General features: G+C 37.0%; 2 protein-coding genes across 5 annotated transcripts in view; both read left to right on the top strand.

The window, feature by feature from the left end:
• LOC129000870 (rho-associated protein kinase 2) overlaps window positions 1–22,065 on the top strand; it is a 54,086-nt gene that overhangs the window by 2,016 nt on the left and 30,005 nt on the right. For all 4 annotated transcript variants that reach the window (XM_054427925.1, XM_054427928.1, XM_054427926.1 and 1 more), the window contains exons 2-12: window positions 7,254–7,372; window positions 8,746–8,827; window positions 11,954–12,054; window positions 12,403–12,462; window positions 12,893–13,028; window positions 14,117–14,234; window positions 14,834–14,918; window positions 15,220–15,503; window positions 17,803–17,894; window positions 18,359–18,518; window positions 21,597–21,648. In XM_054427925.1, the coding sequence (XP_054283900.1) occupies window positions 7,271–7,372; window positions 8,746–8,827; window positions 11,954–12,054; window positions 12,403–12,462; window positions 12,893–13,028; window positions 14,117–14,234; window positions 14,834–14,918; window positions 15,220–15,503; window positions 17,803–17,894; window positions 18,359–18,518; window positions 21,597–21,648 (1,272 nt within the window). In that variant the 5' untranslated portion in view covers window positions 7,254–7,270. The remainder of the gene's footprint in view (window positions 1–7,253; window positions 7,373–8,745; window positions 8,828–11,953; window positions 12,055–12,402; window positions 12,463–12,892; window positions 13,029–14,116; window positions 14,235–14,833; window positions 14,919–15,219; window positions 15,504–17,802; window positions 17,895–18,358; window positions 18,519–21,596; window positions 21,649–22,065) is intronic.
• On the top strand, window positions 820–6,129 carry LOC129000543 (uncharacterized). The gene has a single exon (XM_054427505.1). It carries the CDS (start codon window positions 820–822, stop codon window positions 6,127–6,129), a length of 5,310 nt encoding a protein of 1,769 aa, XP_054283480.1.

Genomic DNA, 22,065 nt, shown 5'->3' with positions numbered 1-22,065 from the left:
AGCAGTGGAAATACTAACTCCGTGTGACAGGGGCTTTAGTATATACCCGACCAATCTCATTCGTTGGTTTTTTGCTTCCATAACAGCATCTGGTTCTTAAAAAAAAAGTCTCTTATTCCTCTGTTATGTTTCATCCTCCATTCACCATTTGCTCTTTTTGGACCAAAAATCTTTCTTAAAAATTTAATTTCGAATATGATTAGTTTTTTCTTAGTACTTTTGTCAACAGTCCAGGTATCAGAAACACTAAGCAAGATGGGTTGAATCACAGTCTTGTAAATTTTTAGTTTTGCGTTGAGAGAAAATTCCTTTGATGATAGAAGTTTACCTATTCATAAGGCAAACATAGCCTACTACTGGCTGTATTTAAATGGCCGGCTTTGAATTTCGGATAGGCTAGTGTTCAGTAAACTTTAACCATTCATATTATTTAACACTCTATGTTTTATTTAATGTACATCTCTTTTCCTTGCAACTAACATGTGTTCTTAATCAAATTAAATTATTCTCTATTGCTAACACATGTTGTGTATCAAAAAGTAAATAAAACAGTGCTTGTTCTCCTATCCCAAAAGTGTGTTCATTTTTTTTTCTCCTCTTATAATCTCCATTTAATTTCATTCTCTACAAAACATTCATTGGTCCTAATCGAGCCTGGATTTTGAATTTCAGTCTTTGGATTCAATTTTCAGAACACTTTAAAGCTATCGAAATATCTTTATTTTATCATTCAATCTCTTTATGTTTCTCCCCACTCTCATAGTGTCACAAACTCTATCTAATTCTTAGTAAAGTTTCACTCCATCTGTTTTGTCCAATATGGCTACCAGATCAATTTCACTCTCAAACTTCAACAAATCAACCCTTCTCATACAAAATTCTTTTGAAAAGATTCTCAAATCTGTACAAGAGCTTGAAACACTTTCCCCCTCAATCTTGTCAGTGATACAAATCAGAACTTTAAACAACTTCTCGAACCAGTTAGAAAAGAAACATGAAGCCTATGAAAATTACCTGGAAAGAGCCTTGGAACATATATCAGAAGAATTAGATTTGGATGCAGTAAGTGACACTGAAGACAAACTGCGACTGCTATTCGTCGAAGCCAAGTCTCGGATTGAAGCCCTTCTCCAACAGCAGCCGCAAGATGTTCCAGAAGAAAGTAAAGATTCAACAAGAATTAGTGACATCTCAGCTTCATCATCTGCTCACGTAAGACTCCCAAAACTAGACCTCATCACGTTTGATGGTTCTCCTCTACAGTGGGTAAGTTTCATCAACTTATTTGACACTAGCATCCATCTGAATGAAAGAATTTCAAACGTCACTAAATTTCAATATCTTCTCAGCGTGCTCAAAAATGAACCACTAAATCTCGTAAAAGCTTTCAGTATCACTTCAGCCAATTACTCAATTGCCTATCAGCTCCTCAGAGACAGATACCACAACACCCGAAGGTTAACTACACTTCACCTAAACAAACTGATCGACCTACCGGACATTTCCTCTACCTCAAACAAATGTCTCAGAACGTTCCTCAACTTGTTTTATGAACACACAGAAGCACTTAAAGCTCTTGACTGTGACATTACTTCTAACTCTAACCCTCTGTTGTCCACCATACTCTTACGAAAACTAGACAATGACCTTCTAAAACAACTAGAGGCTTTTAGAATTAATATAAAATGCGAAACACATTCTCTACCAGAAGTAGTCGAAATAGTCAAGTTTCTTAATCAAGAGTGTAACCAAATAGAAGACGCTGTGTTACATACCAAGTTTGCTCAAAGTACGAACAACCACAATTCAAATTTTAAACCCAAATCTTTCACATCCAAGCCCTCTTTCATTCAAGCTCAGAAAGTTACAATGGTCTCTACTCCAACTCCATCAAATCAAGACAACTCAAAAAATCCTTTCTCATTTCCCTGCTTTGTCTGCTCATCAACTGGCCACAAGGTTTATGCTTGTCCTAGCTTTCTCTCTCTTTCTTCAAATGAACGTTTTAAAACCGTAAAGGACAACAACAGATGTGTCTCTTGCCTCGGAAAACATGATGTTAAAACATGTAAGTCTAAAGCATCTTGCTTCAAATGCCACAAACGTCATCACACCTTACTTCATTTTGAACATGACAAGACATCTCAAGGTTCTACATCATCACAACCATCAACCACTCATGTTTCGAATGAAAAACCTACCGTATCTCTTTGCTCACAGGAAGCCAGTCCTGCTAATCAAATCCCTAAAACTGTAATTTTAGGCACAACACTGGTTAAAGTTACTGCTCAAAATAACGTTTCTCATGTGTTCAGAGCATTGATTGATAGTGGCAGCATGTGTGATTTTATTAGTGAAAAAGCTGCTCAACTACTGAATGCACCTCGTTTCAAATCCAACTTACAAGTAGTTGGTCTTTCTCAATCTCCAACTCTCACAAAGGGTATTGTGAACCTCACTGTTAACACACTGGCAGGAAAATTAGTTGCATCCAACCATGAAGTGCACATACTTGATAAAATATCTGTCAATCTCCCTAGATCTCAAATATCACAAAGAGTTCTATTGAAAGTAAAACCTTACCCCCTTGCTGATCCCAGCTTCCACTTATCAGGGCCCATTGACATGCTGATCGGAGCTTCTCTCTTCCCTCTTCTTTTAACGAATGAAAACTATTCTCTCGGCCCTAACATGCCTAACATGATGGGAACTCACTTTGGCTTTGTTGTTATGGGGAATGCACCTTGTTCAACCGATTCCCAGCCTGCCAACACTCCATCCATCTCTCTGCTCTCAACGGTTGACAACGAATTGCATAACTCTCTACAGAAATTTTGGAAATTAGAGGAATTATCTGTACCCTCAAAGATATCGGTTGAAGAGCAACAGTGTGAAGATCTGTTTAAAGCTACCCACTCTAGGGACGAAAATGGCCGTTACTTAGTTCAGCTACCATTTAAAGAAAATCATCCACCTTTAGGATCTTCCAAACTCATCGCAGAACGACGTTTTCACTCACTTGAACGACGTTTTACACTCTCTCCTGATTTGTATAAATCTTACTCTGACAATATAAATGAACACATCTCTCAAGGTCATATGGTAAAACTACCTTATCTAGATATCAACTCTCCTCACTATTTCTTGCCACACCATGCAGTTGTGAAACCATCCAGTACCTCAACTAAACTCCGAATCGTTTATGATGCAAGCTGCAAAACCAGCCCTGGAATTTCCCTCAATGATTCTCTCATGACCGGCCCTAAATTACAGACCAACATTTGTGATATATTGCTACATTTCAGAATACACAATATCGTTTTCACTTGCGATATTCGCCAAATGTATCTTCAAATCTTAATCAAACCTTCCGATCAACTGTTCCAACTCGTCTTGTGGCGTGACAATCCCTCTGAAGATATATCCACATACAAACTCACTCGAGTGACTTTTGGAGTAAATAGCTCACCCTACTTAGCGATTCGTACCCTCCACCAGTTAGCTGAAGACGAAGGTAAAGACTTCCCTGAAGCAGCAAATGTCTTGCGCACTCAGACTTACGTAGACGACATTGTAACTGGAGCAGACACGGTAGATGAAGCAAAGAACCTTCAAAATCAACTCATTCAACTACTCAACCGTGGACACTTTGAACTTCGAAAATGGACTTCAAATTCTCCCGAGCTTCTTCAGTCTCTTCCAGACACTCATAAAGACTCTCCAGTCTTTCTTGAAAATACACCTGATCCCCATTTCTCAATTCTTGGCCTACACTGGTCTCCAGACTCGGACAATTTTTCATTTCATCTCAACCTACCGCCAAAAACACTAACTAAACGTCACGTTCTCAGTCTAGTCGCTAAAATATACGATCCTTGTGGATTTCTTAGCCCATGTACTATGACAGCGAAATGTTTTATTCAACTTCTCTGGACGACCGGTCTACAATGGGATGAACCTCTCACTCCAGAACTTAGTGCAATTTGGAGTAACTTTATCTCAGCGATACCAGCACTTGCAGACATTCAGATCCCTAGAGCATTGAAAATCTCTCCAAATTCTAGTGTTGAACTTCACGGCTTCTCAGACGCCTCTGAACGTGGGTTTTCAGCTGTTGTCTATGTACGATGTTCCCAACCCAACGGAGAAGTGACTACACGTATGGTTTTATCTAAAACTAGAGTCGCCCCTCTCAAGAAGGTGACTCTTCCACGATTAGAACTCTGCGCTGCCCACTTATTAGCTCAACTCGTAAACTTCTGTTGTTCTTCATTCAAACCCTTAATTTCACTCAACCAATGTTATTTGTGGTGTGATTCTTCAGTAACCTTGACATGGCTTCAAACTCCATCTTACAGGCTGAAAACATTCGTGGCTAACAAAGTCGCCCAAACACAAGAACTTGTCCCCTATCACTGTTGGCGTTACATCCCTAGCAAGGAAAACCCTGCTGATTGTGCTTCAAGAGGTATTCTAGCCACTGAGCTTGTGTCTCACCCCCTTTGGTGGTCAGGGCCTTCTTGGCTTTCTCTTCCCCCTTCAAACTGGCCTGATGTAACTTTTTCACGTACAGATATCTCAACATTAGATGAAGTAAAACACACTCCTCTAACTGTACTTGTGTCAACTACCACTGAATCTACGCTGACCAATCTTCTCATTAAATATTCTTCATGGGAACGACTTCTTAGGATTTTTGCTTACGTCCTTCGTTTCATACACAACTGTAAAGGTTCTGAAAAACGCCAAGGTTTCATCTCAACACAGGAACTGAAAGACACAAAATATCACATTTTTAAACTTGTACAAAAAGAAGTATTCACAGAAGAAATCAACTGCCTCAAACGGAAATCATTTTGCTCCACTCGTTTACAACGTCTTTCACCTTTCATTGACTCATTTGGATTATTGCGTGTTGGAGGACGTCTTTCTCAGACATCACTTCCTGAAGATGCTCGACATCCCATTATTCTGCCAAAAAAGCATCATGTGGTAAATCTTCTCATTGACCACTACCATATCTACAATCTTCATTCAGGCCCTCAGCTTACTCAAGCATTACTTTACAAGCATGTTTGGATACTGTCTGCCCGTTGTGCCATACGCTCTCGTATCCATAAATGTGTCAGATGTTTCAAAGTCAAACCTAGAAATGTGTGTCCTCTCATGGCTGATCTCCCTCAGTCTCGTGTAACTCCTGCTCGACCTTTCCTCCACACCGGCATAGATTATGCAGGACCTTTTACTGTAAAAATCTTCAACCTCAAGGCAGTGAGACACATAAAGTCATACTTTTGTACTTTCATCTGCCTCGTCACGAAAGCTGTACATTTGGAAGTAGTAACAGACCTAACGACTGAATCTTTCATTGCTGCAATGACTCGATTTGTATCTCGCAGAGGACATTCTTCCGACATTTACTCGGATTGTGGGTCCAACTTCATTGGTGCTGACTCTATCCTACGCAAGATTGTTGAAAAATCTCTTTATTGTCAAGACTCCAAACGGAAGATTCAACGATTCTCTTCACTTAAAGGCATCAATTTTCATTTTAATCCACCAGCCGCTCCGCATCAAGGAGGATTGTGGGAATCGTCTGTAAAGAATGTGAAACATCATCTCCGTCGAGTAATGGGAAACTCAGTCTTAACACTCATTGAATTCATCACATTGTTGACCCAAATCGAAGCAATGCTCAATTCCCGACCACTGACACCTCTTTCAAATGATCCTTCGGATCTCGCAGCACTGACTCCCGGACACTTCCTGATTGGTGCACCCCTCACAGCAGTACCTGAACCTAATCTCCTGACAGTTCCTGAAAACCGTCTCAAGCAATGGCAGCTAGTTCAAGCATTTCATCAACGCATATGGCATAGATGGCACCTAGAATACTTAAACAACTTGCAACAACGTACCAAGTGGACTCGGAAATCAAAAAATCTTGAAGTGGGTGACCTTGTTCTGGTACATATGGACTCACCACCTCTCTCGTGGCCTCTCGCTCGAATTACAGCAGTTCATCCAGGGGCTGATGGGGTTGTGCGAGTGATAGACTTAAAAACATCAAGTGGCAACCTCAGAAGATCTGCCCACAAAGTGTTTCCCCTGCCAACTGTGGATTCGTGAACTGTTTTTGTTGAATCCACTGGGGATTCAAGGCCCCCGGTATGTTCAGTAAACTTTAACCATTCATATTATTTAACACTCTATGTTTTATTTAATGTACATCTCTTTTCCTTGCAACTAACATGTGTTCTTAATCAAATTAAATTATTCTCTATTGCTAACACATGTTGTGTATCAAAAAGTAAATAAAACAGTGCTTGTTCTCCTATCCCAAAAGTGTGTTCATTTTTTTTTCTCCTCTTATAATCTCCATTTAATTTCATTCTCTACAAAACATTCAGCTAGTTCGGTTTTATTTAATTTTTTTATCGTGCCAAGGTACCTATTTAAAATTGTGTTATTTCAAAATTAAGATAATCAATAGAGAGGCTTCTAGGATGGTCCAGATTTCATTTGGCCTTTTGTACATTGATGTTAAGTCCTTTAAGCCTGTAAGGCAGTTTTTGCTTTCTGCCATCAGTACAACATCGTCTGGAAAGGCGAGCACTGATATATTGCTTCGTAATATTAATCCAAAGCAAAATGTTTTAACTCCAAGGCATAAGTTGTTATTATTCATTCCCAATGCTTAAGTGGCATATAAACTATTTACCCCTAGTCCAAAGCCTAAACTATCAATACCTAACTATTGTGTCTTAATTTTGATTAAAAGCCTTTAAGGTGCATTTTCTCTCATCCATATTTTAAAGATGCTAAGGGCCTCTCAAGGAACTTAACGAGAACTTACATATATGAATGAAGTTTACGTTAGTTAACTTAATTATGACTATTTAAATTAAAATTGGCTATCGTTTCTAAATAGGAATATACCTAATAAGCAAAATACTTATTCCAACACAATTCAATACATTTACACATAGGCTATGCTATGCCTACACTGTAAACATTTAGGCTATTTAGAAGACGGTACCGGTAAATATAACTACTAATAATAATATCTAACTATCTTAGAATTGCATTGTAACCTTTTTTATTGTCTTGTAAATGTTTAAAACATTAGCCTACCTATAAGTGTTAATATATTACATATTGTTCAACAATTGTATTTATTATATTTTTACAATAGCGCCAACTTGTAAAATGCATTCTATCAAAAAGTCCATTTTTTAATTTTCTGTTTTTAGGCAACATAAAAGCAACAATGGATATCTACATCATAGATGATGATAGAAAACGTAGACTTCGGGAACTCGAAGAAAAAATTCAAGACCCAAGGAGCGTTACAAATGTTGACTGTTTGTTGGTAAGCTTTCCTTTCATGGCTTCAAAATCTTCTCTTTTCTAATTGAAAAACTTTTGTAGTTTCACAAAACGGAACAGATTTGAGTAATTTATAGTTATTATCATAAAGCTGTTCCAAAGTAAGATGGGGAAGACATGGAACTTGTAACTTACTAAAATTAGAAAAACTTTTCAGATGTAGCCTATAGCAACTTTACCAAATTTTAATTTCATTGTGTATATAGAACAAACTGCAAAAGTTTATTCATGGTTTGAGTTTGTAAATGAACAACAAACAAAGAGAATATTTTGCATATTTCTAAATTTCCCTCAGCTGATCCATAACGCTCCTTTCACACTATACGTTTTCGCTCGTACGAGTGTTAATCGTGCGGGCAGACGGTCGTGGGTCTGTTGCTTTCACACTACACGATTTGTAATCGTACGAGTAATAAATCAAAACCCCCCACTCCACTAGTACAGAGTTCATTGATACTTTAGTTGAAAGTTTTGTTGAGTATGGATCGGGAGGAAATTATTGCCGCGCTAATTATTTACAGACGCAGGAAAAGAAATAAACGCGGCCGTCTGCACTGGGTACATCCCATAAATGTAAAACGTGAGGAAGTGGGTGTGCTTAATACATTATTCGAATTTCATGATGGAATGGCCTCTAGATCGTCTGAATAAACTAATATAGGTTTAAATTACCTGTTTTCTAAACTGATCGTTTTGACAGAAAACAGGTAATTTAAACCTATATTACATTATTCGAAGATTTTAGGAAAGATGAAGCCAAGTTTTTTTTAACTATTTTCGTGTGTCGAAAGAATCGTTCGACGAATTACAATAAGTTGAAAAGTGATCTTCAAAGAAATAATACGACGTTCAGGAACTATACTATAATATAATACTATACAGTGCGCACAGGTAATTAAACTCAATAACCAAACAATTAAACTGAAAAACGAAATAAAAACTATATAGCAAAAACGCTGCGAAATGCACTCGGGGAGGGCTCCCGCACGACTAACAACCGTGTAGTGTGAAAAGGGCCATATGGTCACATGGTCCACTAGCAGTAGACACGACTATTACTCGTGCGGGAGTCGGATACCAACCGTGTGCACCTACGGTCGCTACGCGGGTGAAAATCGTACACGGTTGGTAATCGTATAATGTGAAAGGGGCTATAAGCTCCAATGCGATACAACAAATACGACTAATAACCGCACGAGCGAAAACGTATAGTGTGAAAGGAGCGTAAGGATGATAAATCTATAAGGGAGTACATTGTGCGTATAAATGGTTTGAATGCAAAGTGAATCTGCTAAAAACTAGTTTTACTTAATCTAGTTAAAGTTTATACTGACACTGTAGGCCTACTGTTTTCAGGACACAGTTCAAGCTCTGGTGTCAGACTGTGGTCATCCTGCAGTCAAAAGGATGAAGAATGTGGAGTCTTACATGCAAAGATGTGAGTAGGCCTAGTGAGCCAAGTTATCTGTAGTTGGAAATGGTTCTCTCTTTACTACACTTAGATTTTAACGAGTTTTAAAGGACAATCTTGTCATTACATTTAGCTGTGATGATTATTCGGAGCAGAAGTTTACAAAATACCTAAGAATATAATTTTAAAACCAAAGAAAGTTGTGTAAAATAAGTTGAGCTCCTTATTTGAATTAAGATAAGATGTTTTTTTTAGATGTTAGTTAGTTTGAAATATCACAGTCTAGGTTCTAAGAAACATTGTGCAAGCAATTTAAATATTAGATTTATTGGACTAGCCTATAACAATTAAAATCTATATATATAATACGTGAAGCCGTATTTTGTTAACGCAACTCCTCCCTTATTTGTGGACCAATTTCAACTTTTAAGGTGTCAAAAGATTCGTCTCAATATGTAGTTTTGCAATAAGGTTTTAGAACTTTAAAATTTCTACTCTTAAGGGCGTGAGACCCTCTCAAAGGTCGGGTTTTCCCCATAAGAAATACATTGAACAAATTTAAAAACAAAAAACAGCTGTTTATAAAAAGAAAGGCTAGCTCTTTGGGAGTAAATATCTATATATTAATTTGAAACTGTTTTTCTTTGTGACAGCTAATTTGAGAGAACGGCTGGGCGTAGAAACTCGGTAGGGGTGTCCAAAGAAAGGTCTTGGTCTGTAGATGAGCCATCAAAAGAGAAACGTGGTAAATTCCCTCGGGGATCTGCCCCAGTGGCCTTTAAATTTCCATCCCATGTTATTCTTACGGAGTAAAAACGGGGGTTTTGTCACAGCTAATTTATGAGAACGGCTGAGTGTAGAAACTTGGTAGCGGTGTCTAAAGAAAGGTATTGGCCTGTAGGTGAGCCCTCAAAAGAGAAACGAGGTAAATTTCTTTGGGGCTCTGCCCCAGAGGCCAGAGTTCAAAGTTCACTCAGCAGTTTTGTTTACATTACGACCATATGAATAATTTTACACTACTTTATGAACTAGCTGTTAATATTAAAATTGTATTCAAAGGTCTACTGAAACTGTCAAAATTAAATGTTTACACATTATTATTTATGATTTTAAATTGATTCTCTACTGCGTGGCAAGTTTTTTTTATAGTTTCAACAAAATGATGAATTTATGATACGTTTTAAATGTTTTGTGAAAAAAATCTTTGCTTTATTGCTCTTAAAAATTTGAAATTATGAAATCAGTGCGACATATCAGTTTCAAAGGAACATATTATTCCTTATCGGGTTAGCTTATACATATTGTAAGGCTCAAGAATATTATTGAATTCAAGAAAGAAGACCAGAAATTCATTTACTGGTATAAAAGTTTTCGATAATCGGGTTGAAAATTGTGTCATAGATTAGTACGTTGAGAATGAGAGCTGTGTCCAAGTTTTGGATACGGACTGTTTCATCTATGGTTTTGGTGAAGTAGGTAAATTAATGTCAATTCAGGTATTTAAAAAAAATTGTACAGGGTTCTTAATTTGATGTACACATCTAGCTAGGTCGAACAACGCATTTAAACCTCACTACATACAAAACATTCGGAAACACAACAGTGCCATCACATCTCATCGCATTTGCATAATTTGTTACCAAGATAGGACTAGGTTATGGATTTGGTGGTTGATGGTTCCGCAAATGTCCAGGATTTGTGGTCAAATTTCTTACAATTATGGTTCATTCCATTCACGAAATACATGCACAGCTTTATGTGATCGATATGGCCATTGCAAAACTACTCCATAAGTTAATTAGCAAGTAAGTACAGGATGATTAAATACATGGGTCGATGTGGCAAGAGAAGGAATTAAAATTGCTTAAATCGAAGTAAGAATGTTACTGCATTCTGGAGAATCAGATATTTTTATCAAATACAAAAAAGAAATAAGCCTCCCGCTGATAAAATTCTGTATTTTTATGACCAATGATGGTGATTTACTTATACAATCCAAATACGATCTGAATGATTTTTCCAAAGCAGATAGAACCAGTTATTTTAGTAATATTGACTCTTTCCGTCAGATGACAGAGCAATTATATGAACTCCTTTTCCCATATAGTGAAAGAGGCTTTAACATGAACAAAAGTAATGAACAAGAAACAATTGTAAGACTCCTGAAAAGCCTTTTGGGCAACCTAAAGCCAATGAAAGGACAGAAAATATTGAATTCAACGAATTAATCAACTACGTTTTTTAAGGTACCGGTACACTATCGTCTTAATCATAATTATGTTTTCCTCCCTAAGATTTTAATAACTTCACTTTATCCATCGCAGTTAGCTGACTTTACGTAAAACCTCAAGAGTAACCGTCGATTTCGACGGGATTCACCTAGTTACTCAATAATTTTTGTTTTTTAGCGAATTTCCCTATAGGGAAGTAGCTATTACCGTAGGTCTCATGGTAAGAACTAAGCCCGGGACCGATTTACTTTTTCATTTTGATGTCCCCAGAGGCCAAAAACACCATTTGTTCAAATTTTTATATATCTATATATAGATATATATATATATATATATATGTGTCCATCCTTTTGTCCGATTTTGATAAAATTTGGTTTGAAGGTGTAAGGCGGGATAAACTTGAATGAGTTCACGAACCAGCATGATCGGACTATGGGAACGGGGGTTTATGGGGTGTTTTATGGGGTAAAAATAGGTTTTTCCCATTTTTAACCCTAAAAACACAAAATTTCACAATTTCTTTTTAAACCATTTTGTAGAGCTTAAAAAAACAAATAATTTAGTATATTGAAGCGTTATTATGCGCCTAATTGTTACGCAGAAAATTCAAAAAAATTGTAATTTTAAAATTCCCATGTTATTCTTATGGAGAATAAGTCTATTGTAGTTTGCTTGTTTATGAACATATTTTGATCGATTTTGGAAAATACTTTTATTTCTTACTAGGTTAATGGAGGTTTGCTGGGGCGGGGGTATTATTTTCTAGGAAACGATTAGATTGTTCCAAACATTTCTCATTTAAATACAGTATGATACATGAATTTAGTTTTTCTTGTAATTTATGTGGTATGGATATAAACAAATATAATAGATACAATATAACATAGTATTTTTAACTGTTAAAGATTTTGCTAATTTGCAGATGATGGGGTGGCCTCTGATATTTGTAGGTTGCGAATGAAGCCAGAAGATTTTACTCAGATTAAAGTTATCGGCAGAGGTGCATTTGGTGAAGTGCAATTGGTAGGTGCTGATTCCTTCTTTGTGCCAAATATGTTTGTTATTTTCTAACATTATATATTTTGGTCTTTACTAGCCCATAAACTATCTGCAGTTCTTTTTGATTCATAATAGAATTAAAACTGTAATCATAATAACCAAGAATTAAAGTTTTATCACAAGTTTTACGGCATGCATCTATCAATTGCTAATCTTCATTTACAGTTTCTTGTAATTCTAGATGGAAAATAAATTTTTAAACTTTTATATAATAAGAAATATGTGTCAATGGATTATCTTTTGAACATAGTTCATTCAGTACTAATATTCTGAGCATGTATCAATAACTAACCTAGTATTTGGTTTTTTTAGGTTAGACATAAAGCAACACAGCGAGTCTATGCAATGAAGCTTCTCAGTAAATTTGAAATGGTAAGTGGGTTGCAAATCTTGTGCAACAAGTAACTGATAAGATGAATGTGACAATGTATTTTTTAAATTAAGTTATTTATAAATGGAAAATAGTCGTGTTAGTAAAAGTAGCCTACAATATAAAAATGGATGTAATTTTTGTGTATTATTAGGTATAGATTTTAACAGCCGTTGAATCTTTTAAAATCCATAATCAAACAATTGTGGAACTTTATTTTTTTGTGTTAACATCTTGAACCTTCAAGATCCAAGGAAAAAATTGAACAAGTCATATCTTAATTACTTGTGGCCTTCTTCTGAACATGCTAATTTAAACAAACATTTTAGGAGTGTAATTTTTATTTTTATGCCATGCTTTTACAATTTGTACCTAAAAAATTTTCTCAGCTAGGATTATAAACAAGTTGACTATTATGAATTTGATTTACAGATTAAAAGGTCAGATTCAGCATTTTTCTGGGAGGAACGAGATATAATGGCGCATGCAAACTCAGAATGGATTGTGCAGTTACACTTCGCATTCCAGGATACTAAGTATCTCTATATGGTGATGGACTATATGCCAGGTAAAAAGTTGATAACAACTGCCAAATAAACCTTTTCCTCTAATGCACATTTTTTGTGTACAAATTCGTCGACTGCCTAACAACTTTAATTTGGGCCCTTCACAGATAAACCTAAGACCAAAATTTGTAATTTTGATGGGGGAGGGGTAGATTTCCCCCCACATTGATTTTGACTACAACTTACCAATATTTGTAGGGTGATGAACCAGCTAGAAAATTAGGGGATGAACTAAAGAATTTAAATAAGTATTTACTTGTTTGTCTACATCTCTATCTATTGTAAATTTTGATATGCCTGTGTCGTAATGCCATCATCAGATGTTATGTCTAATTTAATAATTTATTTTTTGTATATTGGATAAATGTAAAATTTAGTTTGTGTTGTGTTGAATTTTTAGAACAGAACTTCTACCTATTTTATAGTAGTTTACGCAACAATTAAAGCGTAAAGATAGTGTTAACGACACAAGTAGAAAATTTAAAACTTATACGAGTGTCGTTAACATTATTTATGCAAGTTGCCTACACTACTTTACCCACGACATTGTTTTAATTACTAAAAATCACTACTCATAACTTCTAAAAGAGGTTATGTTTTCGTTTATAACCTCTCATTGCCAGTGACAGAGATGCAACGAAACATTGTATCAAACACTAACTGCACACGTCAACAATTAAATTGGCCTGAACAGCTGATTTGAATTTCGAATCATTACAATTTTACTTCTCCTCTCTCAATCCTTGAACCTCATTGGTCTGTTACCCGTGTTGTTATGAGTAAAACTATTCTGTTATGAAAGTAAACAATGCTGTTATGAGATACTTTTCAATTCTAATAACTGTACTGAAAAATGGTCGTAGGTAAAATTATATCACAGCTCAGAGGCTGAAACATATATTTCAAAGAAGTAAAGAACACTGTCCTGGTGCCAGATTCAACTAGCATGTTTGGCTGTGACAGTAACTCATCCACCCACCCACACATTAAGGCAGTTTTTGTGTGGTAATGACATATCAGTTCAATGACAATTTACCAATCGCTGACCTTATATTAACGATAATATAATTGATGTTGTTATTGATAACAGGTGGTGATCTCGTGAATCTGATGTCCAACTACGATGTCCCAGAGAAGTGGGCCAAGTTCTACTGTGCGGAGGTGGTTCTAGCTTTAGACGCCATACACACCATGGGCTTTGTTCACAGGTATGTGGCTACATAGCCTTATCATTTTTTGTTGTACAATTAGGTGAGTTTTTACCATTTTTAGTTTAGGTCATACACACTTTGATGGTCATAGGAATTTCTCTATTCTTGGAAATACCAGTTACCGATATAGCCTAAACATTTTACTCAGCTGTGTACTATGTTTTTAGGATACTATTTTTTACACTACTTTAGGACTCTGCCAAATAATAGGAGTATTTTTGTAAATTTTGACTAAAGAAGCAAGTTTTATTCAAATTATTGTTTCTTTTTCTATTCCTCTCTCCGCATCATGACCCGCCTATTGTTTGTTGTATGAGTAGTCTAAATCACTACTTTAAACAAAACATTATGTCTGTATTTTTCTTTTTTACGTAGATAGGCTAGGTTTTAGAAACCTACTTGGACTTAAAAGTAATGTTAGTGATCGACCATCATGGGTTGAGAAAGTACTTAGTAATCTTAAAGATGAAAACCATTTTAAAGGCACGCTACAACAATGGGTGGTTGGGACAGTAACACAGCTAGTGTGTTAAAGTAGTTCTTTCTAGATTATAAGGATTATATGAGTGTAAGATGAACCTGGACCTTGTTGACAGGGATGTGAAGCCAGACAACATGTTGCTGGGGAAGGATGGTCATCTGAAACTGGCTGACTTTGGAACTTGTATGAGAATGGACGATGTAAGTCAAAAGTAACATATAGCTTTGTGTATGTTTATTTTGTTTTGAACGCAGATCTTTTGTGGTTAATTTAATATTATTTTGAAGTGATACAAAATCAATTATCCTTGTTATCCTTTCCTTTCAGTTTTTAGCTTGGTTAAAAAGTTGTTTTAGGCCTATTCAACAGAAATCGGTAGGCTTAATAAACACAGTTTCTCAGTGGTTCAATTCACCTACAGTAGGCCTAGTTTCATTTTTATTATGAAACTGCCTACTCTTTAACGTGGATGTCTACTTCTATCAGTTGTTTGTTTGACAGGACGGTCTAGTCAGGTCAGACACAGCTGTGGGCACTCCGGACTACATCTCACCGGAGGTGCTACAGTCTCAGGGAGGCGAGGGACTGTACGGTCGAGAGTGTGACTGGTGGAGCGTCGGAGTGTTTCTGTACGAAATGTTGGTTGGAGACACTCCGTTCTACGCTGACTCCCTGGTCGGCACCTACAGCAAGATCATGGACCATCGCAACTCCTTGCACTTCCCCTCCGACATTGAGATCTCACACCAGGCCAAGAGTTTGATCTTTGGCTTTCTTACTGACAGGTAGTCAAGTCTTTTGAAACGTGATTGATTAATCGATTTAATGAATGAATGAGTCGAGGAGGACTTTATCCCTAGGCGAGTCAGATGTGGGCTTTTTGCACTCCATGTTTAATGCTTCAAAACCTGTCCAACTTGAGTTGCCTGATGAACTGCAGTATTTTATCTATGAGCTTGTCAAAAGGCTGGTGTCCACTCCTTGCCAAGTTTCGAAAGTTCTTTCTCTTATTTCGTTCCTTTGCGTTGCAGTCACAAAGTAAATGGTGTGCAGTCTCTTCAGACCTGCATTTGTTACATGCCGTGTTCCCATTGTTAATGCTCAAGTATTGTATGTGGTTTAGAAAACCATTATATTGATTATTTTTGTGATTTGTCTTAGTTGCCCACTGTATAGTCGTAGAGAATTGGACGTAACTGTTTGAGGTGTTAACTAGATTTTTTTACTTCATAAAATTATGTGTTTTATCAGACAACATAACAAACTATACCTTTAAAGAATTTCTTGTGTTGTTAAATCTTGCATTAGTCACTCTTTGCAATCATATTCAGCATTTTATTTTATTTTTATGAATGACACTATTCAATGTACAATTGAACTGACCTTTAAATGAATAAAGAATTCTTGTCTATTGTCTAATGCAGTGGGCGGATGAGACCTGCGAACAGGTTTTATCCAGCCTGCGAAGGCTTAGTGGGAAATAATTATTTTTATATAATTGGTATAAGTCAATGATTGTCAAAGTGGCGGCAACAACGTAAGTAATTGCTTCAGTCTCTTTATCATCATTAACGATCGCGGCAACTCAGCGATACCATGGTCGTAACTCATGGTAGTGGCAACACCCGCAAGTAAATGTTGCAATCTAAGTAATAATGGGATCGTCAATCGCGATTGCGGCAACACTCGCGAGCATATTTCGTGGTCTCGGCAGTACCGTGGTCGTCACTTACGGTCGTGATAACACTCGCAAGCATATTTTGCGGTCTCAGTGATACGGCAATTGTTTCCCGCGAGCATGACTGCACTGTGAACATCTATTGCGGTATCAGTAAAATTTCTGTGATGATATCCAGTGATCGTGATTTATTTATGACAAACACCGTTTATAAACCCATAAATAATTATTTCAGGTAGGTCAATTATTTTGTTTGGTCACAGTATCATTCACAAAAGCGTACTGAACTTCAGTTAGTCAAAAGGATAAGAACAAAAATCAGAAAGAAATGTAAAAACTTTATCAATGAGCCTATACAGCAGATTCCCTCTTATCCGGACACCTTTTAACCGGATATCGGTTTAACCGGATTACAATCGGCAGAAATGACATCTCTTTAACCGGACAATTTTTATCAGCACATTGGTTTAACTGGACTAGATCGGTAGGAAGTGGGAGGTACTGAAACGACTGTTCTCTTGGTAAAGATTTGAGACCAGTGATCACGTGTCTAAATACAAAGCTCTCCTAAATTTATATCAAATATCACAGTAAACGGTCCGTTTTAACGAGTTTTTGGGGATGTCGGTTTAACCGGAAAAACAGTTATCCAGATTGGCCTCGGTCCCGAGGAGTCCGGATAAGTGGGAGTCTACTGTATTAGAAAACTACCTCTTTGTGGGTTATTTTGAGGGGGTCTACCCTTCTACACTGAAATTTTGACGGTCTGTTCCGGTCCGCATTTCTTTCAAAAATTGTCTATGTGGCCCTTGAGTAAAAAAGGTTGGAGAACTCTGGTCTATTGTCTATTGTCTTTCCTTGAGAAAGATAATCCTTAAAGAAATTCTGTTTTTCTACCACTGCATGGAAATTATCACATTGCCATGCCTGTAAATAGTACGCAAAATAGCTCATTTCCGCTGGTGAAATCAGCTGATTTCACAATTGTTGTTTCTAAACTAACCACAGCTGTGGATACGATACATTAACAACCGTTAAGCAAATAAAATAACCTTAAAAAATCAAACATAATTAAGAGCACAAACAGCCATTGCCGTACTTGAATGTATGGCCGCTCTCAGCTAAGCTTAATGCGGCCATCTACAGTTCTCGAGCGCCAATGACGTACTTTGCGCTCTTTTGTACACAAATCGCTATTACGTGCATGGTGAAATTGATTTCTCCATAAATTGATAATCTCAGGTGATAAGCAGTCAAAATATTGTGTGTAAACCTCCTTTTATCATATGATTAAAATTTTAACATATGATCAAGATTCATTAAATGCCTTACCAATTTTCTTTTCTAATTTAACTGATAATTTGGTTTTTAATGACAATTTGTAAATAGATTTTTTTCTCTTCCAGGACTCAAAGATTAGGCAGAAATGGGGTCGAAGAAATCAAGTCTCACCCTTTCTTTCAAAACGACCAATGGACGTTTGATAACTTGAGGGATTGTAAGTTCCTTAGTTAAATGATGTTTCTTTTCCAGTTAGAACGGACATATATAGCTAAAGTTTAATTGACATTGGCTTTAGTTTCTTATTAGTTCTTGTGAACATTTTATGTATATATGGCAATATAAAAAATGCATTAAACTCGGGTCTATGAAAATATGCAAAATACTTTTAAAAATAATTCTAAATTTATATGATAAAAATTGTTCAGTTGCGATAATACTTAACTGTCTTGCGTCTTGCTGCCAATATTATGGTTCATGTTAAAAATGTTGTACAATTTATAATTTAAATACAGTAACCTATCTATGATGATGAAGATCTAAATGTATTTAGGCCCTAAATACTTTGAAAGTTAGACTTAACAAAAGTTTAAACGTAAGGGTAATCCATCATGACGAGGTTTGCTCAAGTTCCAAATGTGAGCTCTCTTACAAGTCATGTCAGTTATTTTTCAATCGTAGGTGCACCACCTGTTATTCCTGAGCTTTCGGGAGATGACGACACCAGTCACTTTGACGACCTGGAGAAAGACGAAACTCCAGAAGAAAACTTTCCTACGCCAAAGGCTTTTTCTGGCAACCACCTCCCCTTTGTGGGGTTCACCTATTCAAGGGATTACATGTAAGTTATTTCAAATAGGCTATGCTTTCTCGTAGGCGTTAAAACTCAGTTTGCTCTTAACATGTATAAAATGGCGATAGGAGACAAAAGAAAATAGTTGTGAGTAGATGGCTCAGTAATTTGGTTTGCTGCTACAGGGCAGGTAATAAAGTGTGTTTTCAGTAAAATGTCAATAGATTTAATGAAATTTATGAATAAAATTGCCAACTTTGATCAAAATATATCCATAAATAATGCAACTCGATTCGAAGCAATTAGGCGTTTTTGTATTCATACTTGTCAATGGAATGAAATAACAATAATTAAAATTTACCACATTTTGTGTAATGCAAATTTTTGTTGATGTGGTAGGCCTATTCATATGTATGACATATATGAATTTTAGGTGAATAAATATTTATTTTCAATTAGGGATGGACGGGATTGAATTTTTAGTTCGGGACGGGACGGGACGGGATTTTTATTTCCTTCCCGATTTTCGGGACGGGACGAGACGGGATTTTTTCTGTGCATAAAAAGAAAGTACTGTATTGCTGTTGCCAAAAAAGACATAAGAAATCAATTTTTACCATTTGTGGCACTGATCTATAAAAACCAAAAAATGGGTAACAATTTACAGGTACCTATAGAAACTTGTGACTCACGGGTCACGGGGTGATCGTCTGTATGACTCACGGTCACGGCGCGATCGTCGTCATGACTCGCGGTCACGGTGCGATCGTCGGTATGACTCACCCGCGGTCACGGCGCGATCGTCGGTATGACTCCGCGGTCACGGGGTTATCGTCGGCATGATTCGCGGTCACGGCATGATCGTCGGTGTGACTCGCGATTATGGCTCGATCGTCAGCATGACTCCGCAGTCACGGCGCGATCGTCGGTATGACTCGCAGTCACGGCGCGATTGTTGGTATGACTCCGCGGTCACAGGGTTATCGTCGGTATGACTCGTGGTCACGGCATGATCGTCGGTATGACTCGCGATCACGGCATGATCGTCGGTATGACTCGCGATCACGGCATGATCGTCAGTATGACTCCGCGGTAACGGCGCGATCGTCGGTAGGACTCCGCGGTCACGGCACGATCGTCAGTAGGACTCCGCGGTCACGGCGCGATCGTCGGTATGACTCGCCATCACGGCGTGATCGTCAGTATGACTCCGCGGTAACGGCGCGATCGTCGGTAGGACTCCGCGGTCACGGCGCGATCGTCGGTATGACTTGTGGTCACAGCGCGATCGTCGGTAGGACTTCGCGGTCACGGCGCGATCTTCGTTATGACTCCGCGGTCACAGCCTGATCGTCGGTCCAATAATCGTGGCCACGGGGCGATCGTCGTTATGACTCCGCGGTCACGGCGTAATCGTCGAAACGATTTCGTCTCTTGCGTTCGCGGACCTATCGCTCGCAATAACGGCGTTATCGGCACTCACGAAGCGGAAAAATCGCCGACGATCGGACCAAATCCCGTCCCTAAAAATTCCCGAGTCAAATGTAATCCCGTCCCGATAATCAGGAATATTTTTTTCCCGAAAAATTCCCGAAATTTCGGGACCCGTCCATCCCTATTTTCAATCATATTAGAAGAACCTGTACTGCTGGAAATGTCAGTTAGCTGCTTTATTTGCTTATTTCATAATTTTTACTCGCAGAATCATATTGATAAGCATGTTACCAATTTTATAATATTGATTTTACAAATAAAGATATGTTTAGATGTAAACAAATAAAAACATATCTATGATTTATACTGATACTTTCAATTGGTTTACATTGATCAAATGAGAGGATAGAATCAGACCTACAAACTACAAGGTGTACATAGCTTCAGACCTACAAAAATACCAAGATAGTTAAGTATCAATATCAAGTAACAATTTGTCAGACTTGTGTTTCTTTTAGAATGATTTTGGAGTGACTTCTTTTGGCTATGTTTACAGTAGTAAAATATGTATATTTATAATTTTTTGTTTTGACATAAAAAATTATGAGAAGTTTGCTTCTCATAATTTGCAATGTTAAAACAAAAAATTATCAAACAATTAAAGCAATATTTACATGCAAAGAATTAATCAAAAACCCCCTTCGCAAAGGAAACGAAACAAGAACGCTCTCCTGTATTAGATTGGGCTAATCCGCATACATCGGATATGATATGATGATGTTTTCGTGGCCGATGGAGATATTCAGGATTTTGTTATCTGGGAGACGATGATTTGGTTTCTCTGTTACACTATAAAGCTTTACCCAAAGTAAATGTTTGTCTCATTTGATAAATTTCTATTTTGAAATTTAACTCTTTTCTATTATTACTTACTTTTCTCTCTGGTACAACTACAGTGAAGAACAAGATTAATCCAGTTTGACAAATCAGGAAAATATATTCGGTAATCACACCGACAAAGGTTACGACAAAGTGTCCTTAAATGTACGGGAATTGTCCATGAATTTTTATCCAGAATTTAGTAGACACCCTGCTTTAGTGTAAACAACGCTTCAATCTATTAAATTATTGTTGTTGTTTTTTAAGCTCTACAAAATGGCTTATAAAATAAACATTTGTACGGTCTTTAGCGGAAAGCCGTATGGCAGTTTAAACAAAACAAAATTAATGCTGGTGCTACCGTTACCTTGTCGGATGTCTCGAAGGTGGATGATGTCCGTCTCGTCCAAGGTAGTGTGTAGTCCAGGGGATGGAAGCGGTGTAGACCAATGGTGCGGGGGCAACAACATGGGAAATGACTAGCACTGGTGAAGTTAAAAATGACTGGTATATTGAGAAAACTTAGAACTGACAAAAATGAAGTTAATTGTGAATTGATGAGATTGAAAAAGTCTACGTAAAATTATGTAGGAAAATGTAGGGACGTCTGCCCATGACGCCGTCGGCAATGCTAGGGGGAGCGTTTCCAGTAGTCGGAGTGTAGATAACATTGGGCAAGGTTAGGGTAGCACCAATCTAGGGACTTTAAATAAGTACCGAAATACATTATTACTCCTATTATTTTAATATATGTACTTACATGTTATTATTATTACAGTAGGTAAGATAATAAATAGATGATGGGTTTTTCAGGCTACTAAGCAACTCCGGAATAAAGAGTGCGATCAGAGATTGTACAGATACGGTGAGTATTGTGATAATTATTAAAGCTTATTTAGCTAATCTAAAATTTAATAATAACACGTCTTATGCTAGAAGACAATAATAACTAGGGGTGTGCCAAGCAGCAAAAATCTTTTGATTCGAAACAACGATTTGATTCTAAAGGTTTTAGATTTGAATCGATGCAACTCAATTTGAAGCAATACGACATTTTTCTATTCATACTTGTCAATGGAATGAAGTAACTTAGATGAACAAAAGAGAAATATTTATAGCTAATGTGAAAATTATTTAAAAACAAATATGTTATAAATTCTATATCAGTAATTGGCATAATGATTTGTGCAAGAGGGAATATTGTAACAATTTTTGTCGAGTAAAAAAAAATATCATCTATCAAAATTAAAAACTAAATAGCCATTAAAGTGTTAAAAGGATA

Source organism: Macrosteles quadrilineatus, unplaced genomic scaffold (assembly GCF_028750875.1).
Source record: "Macrosteles quadrilineatus isolate MER2022 unplaced genomic scaffold, UCM_ALF_1.0 Scaffold_8__2_contigs__length_117827958, whole genome shotgun sequence".
Classification (NCBI taxonomy): domain Eukaryota; kingdom Metazoa; phylum Arthropoda; class Insecta; order Hemiptera; family Cicadellidae; genus Macrosteles; species Macrosteles quadrilineatus.
Note: the sequence above shows the minus strand (reverse complement) of the source record. Positions and strands in the feature narration are given on the sequence as shown.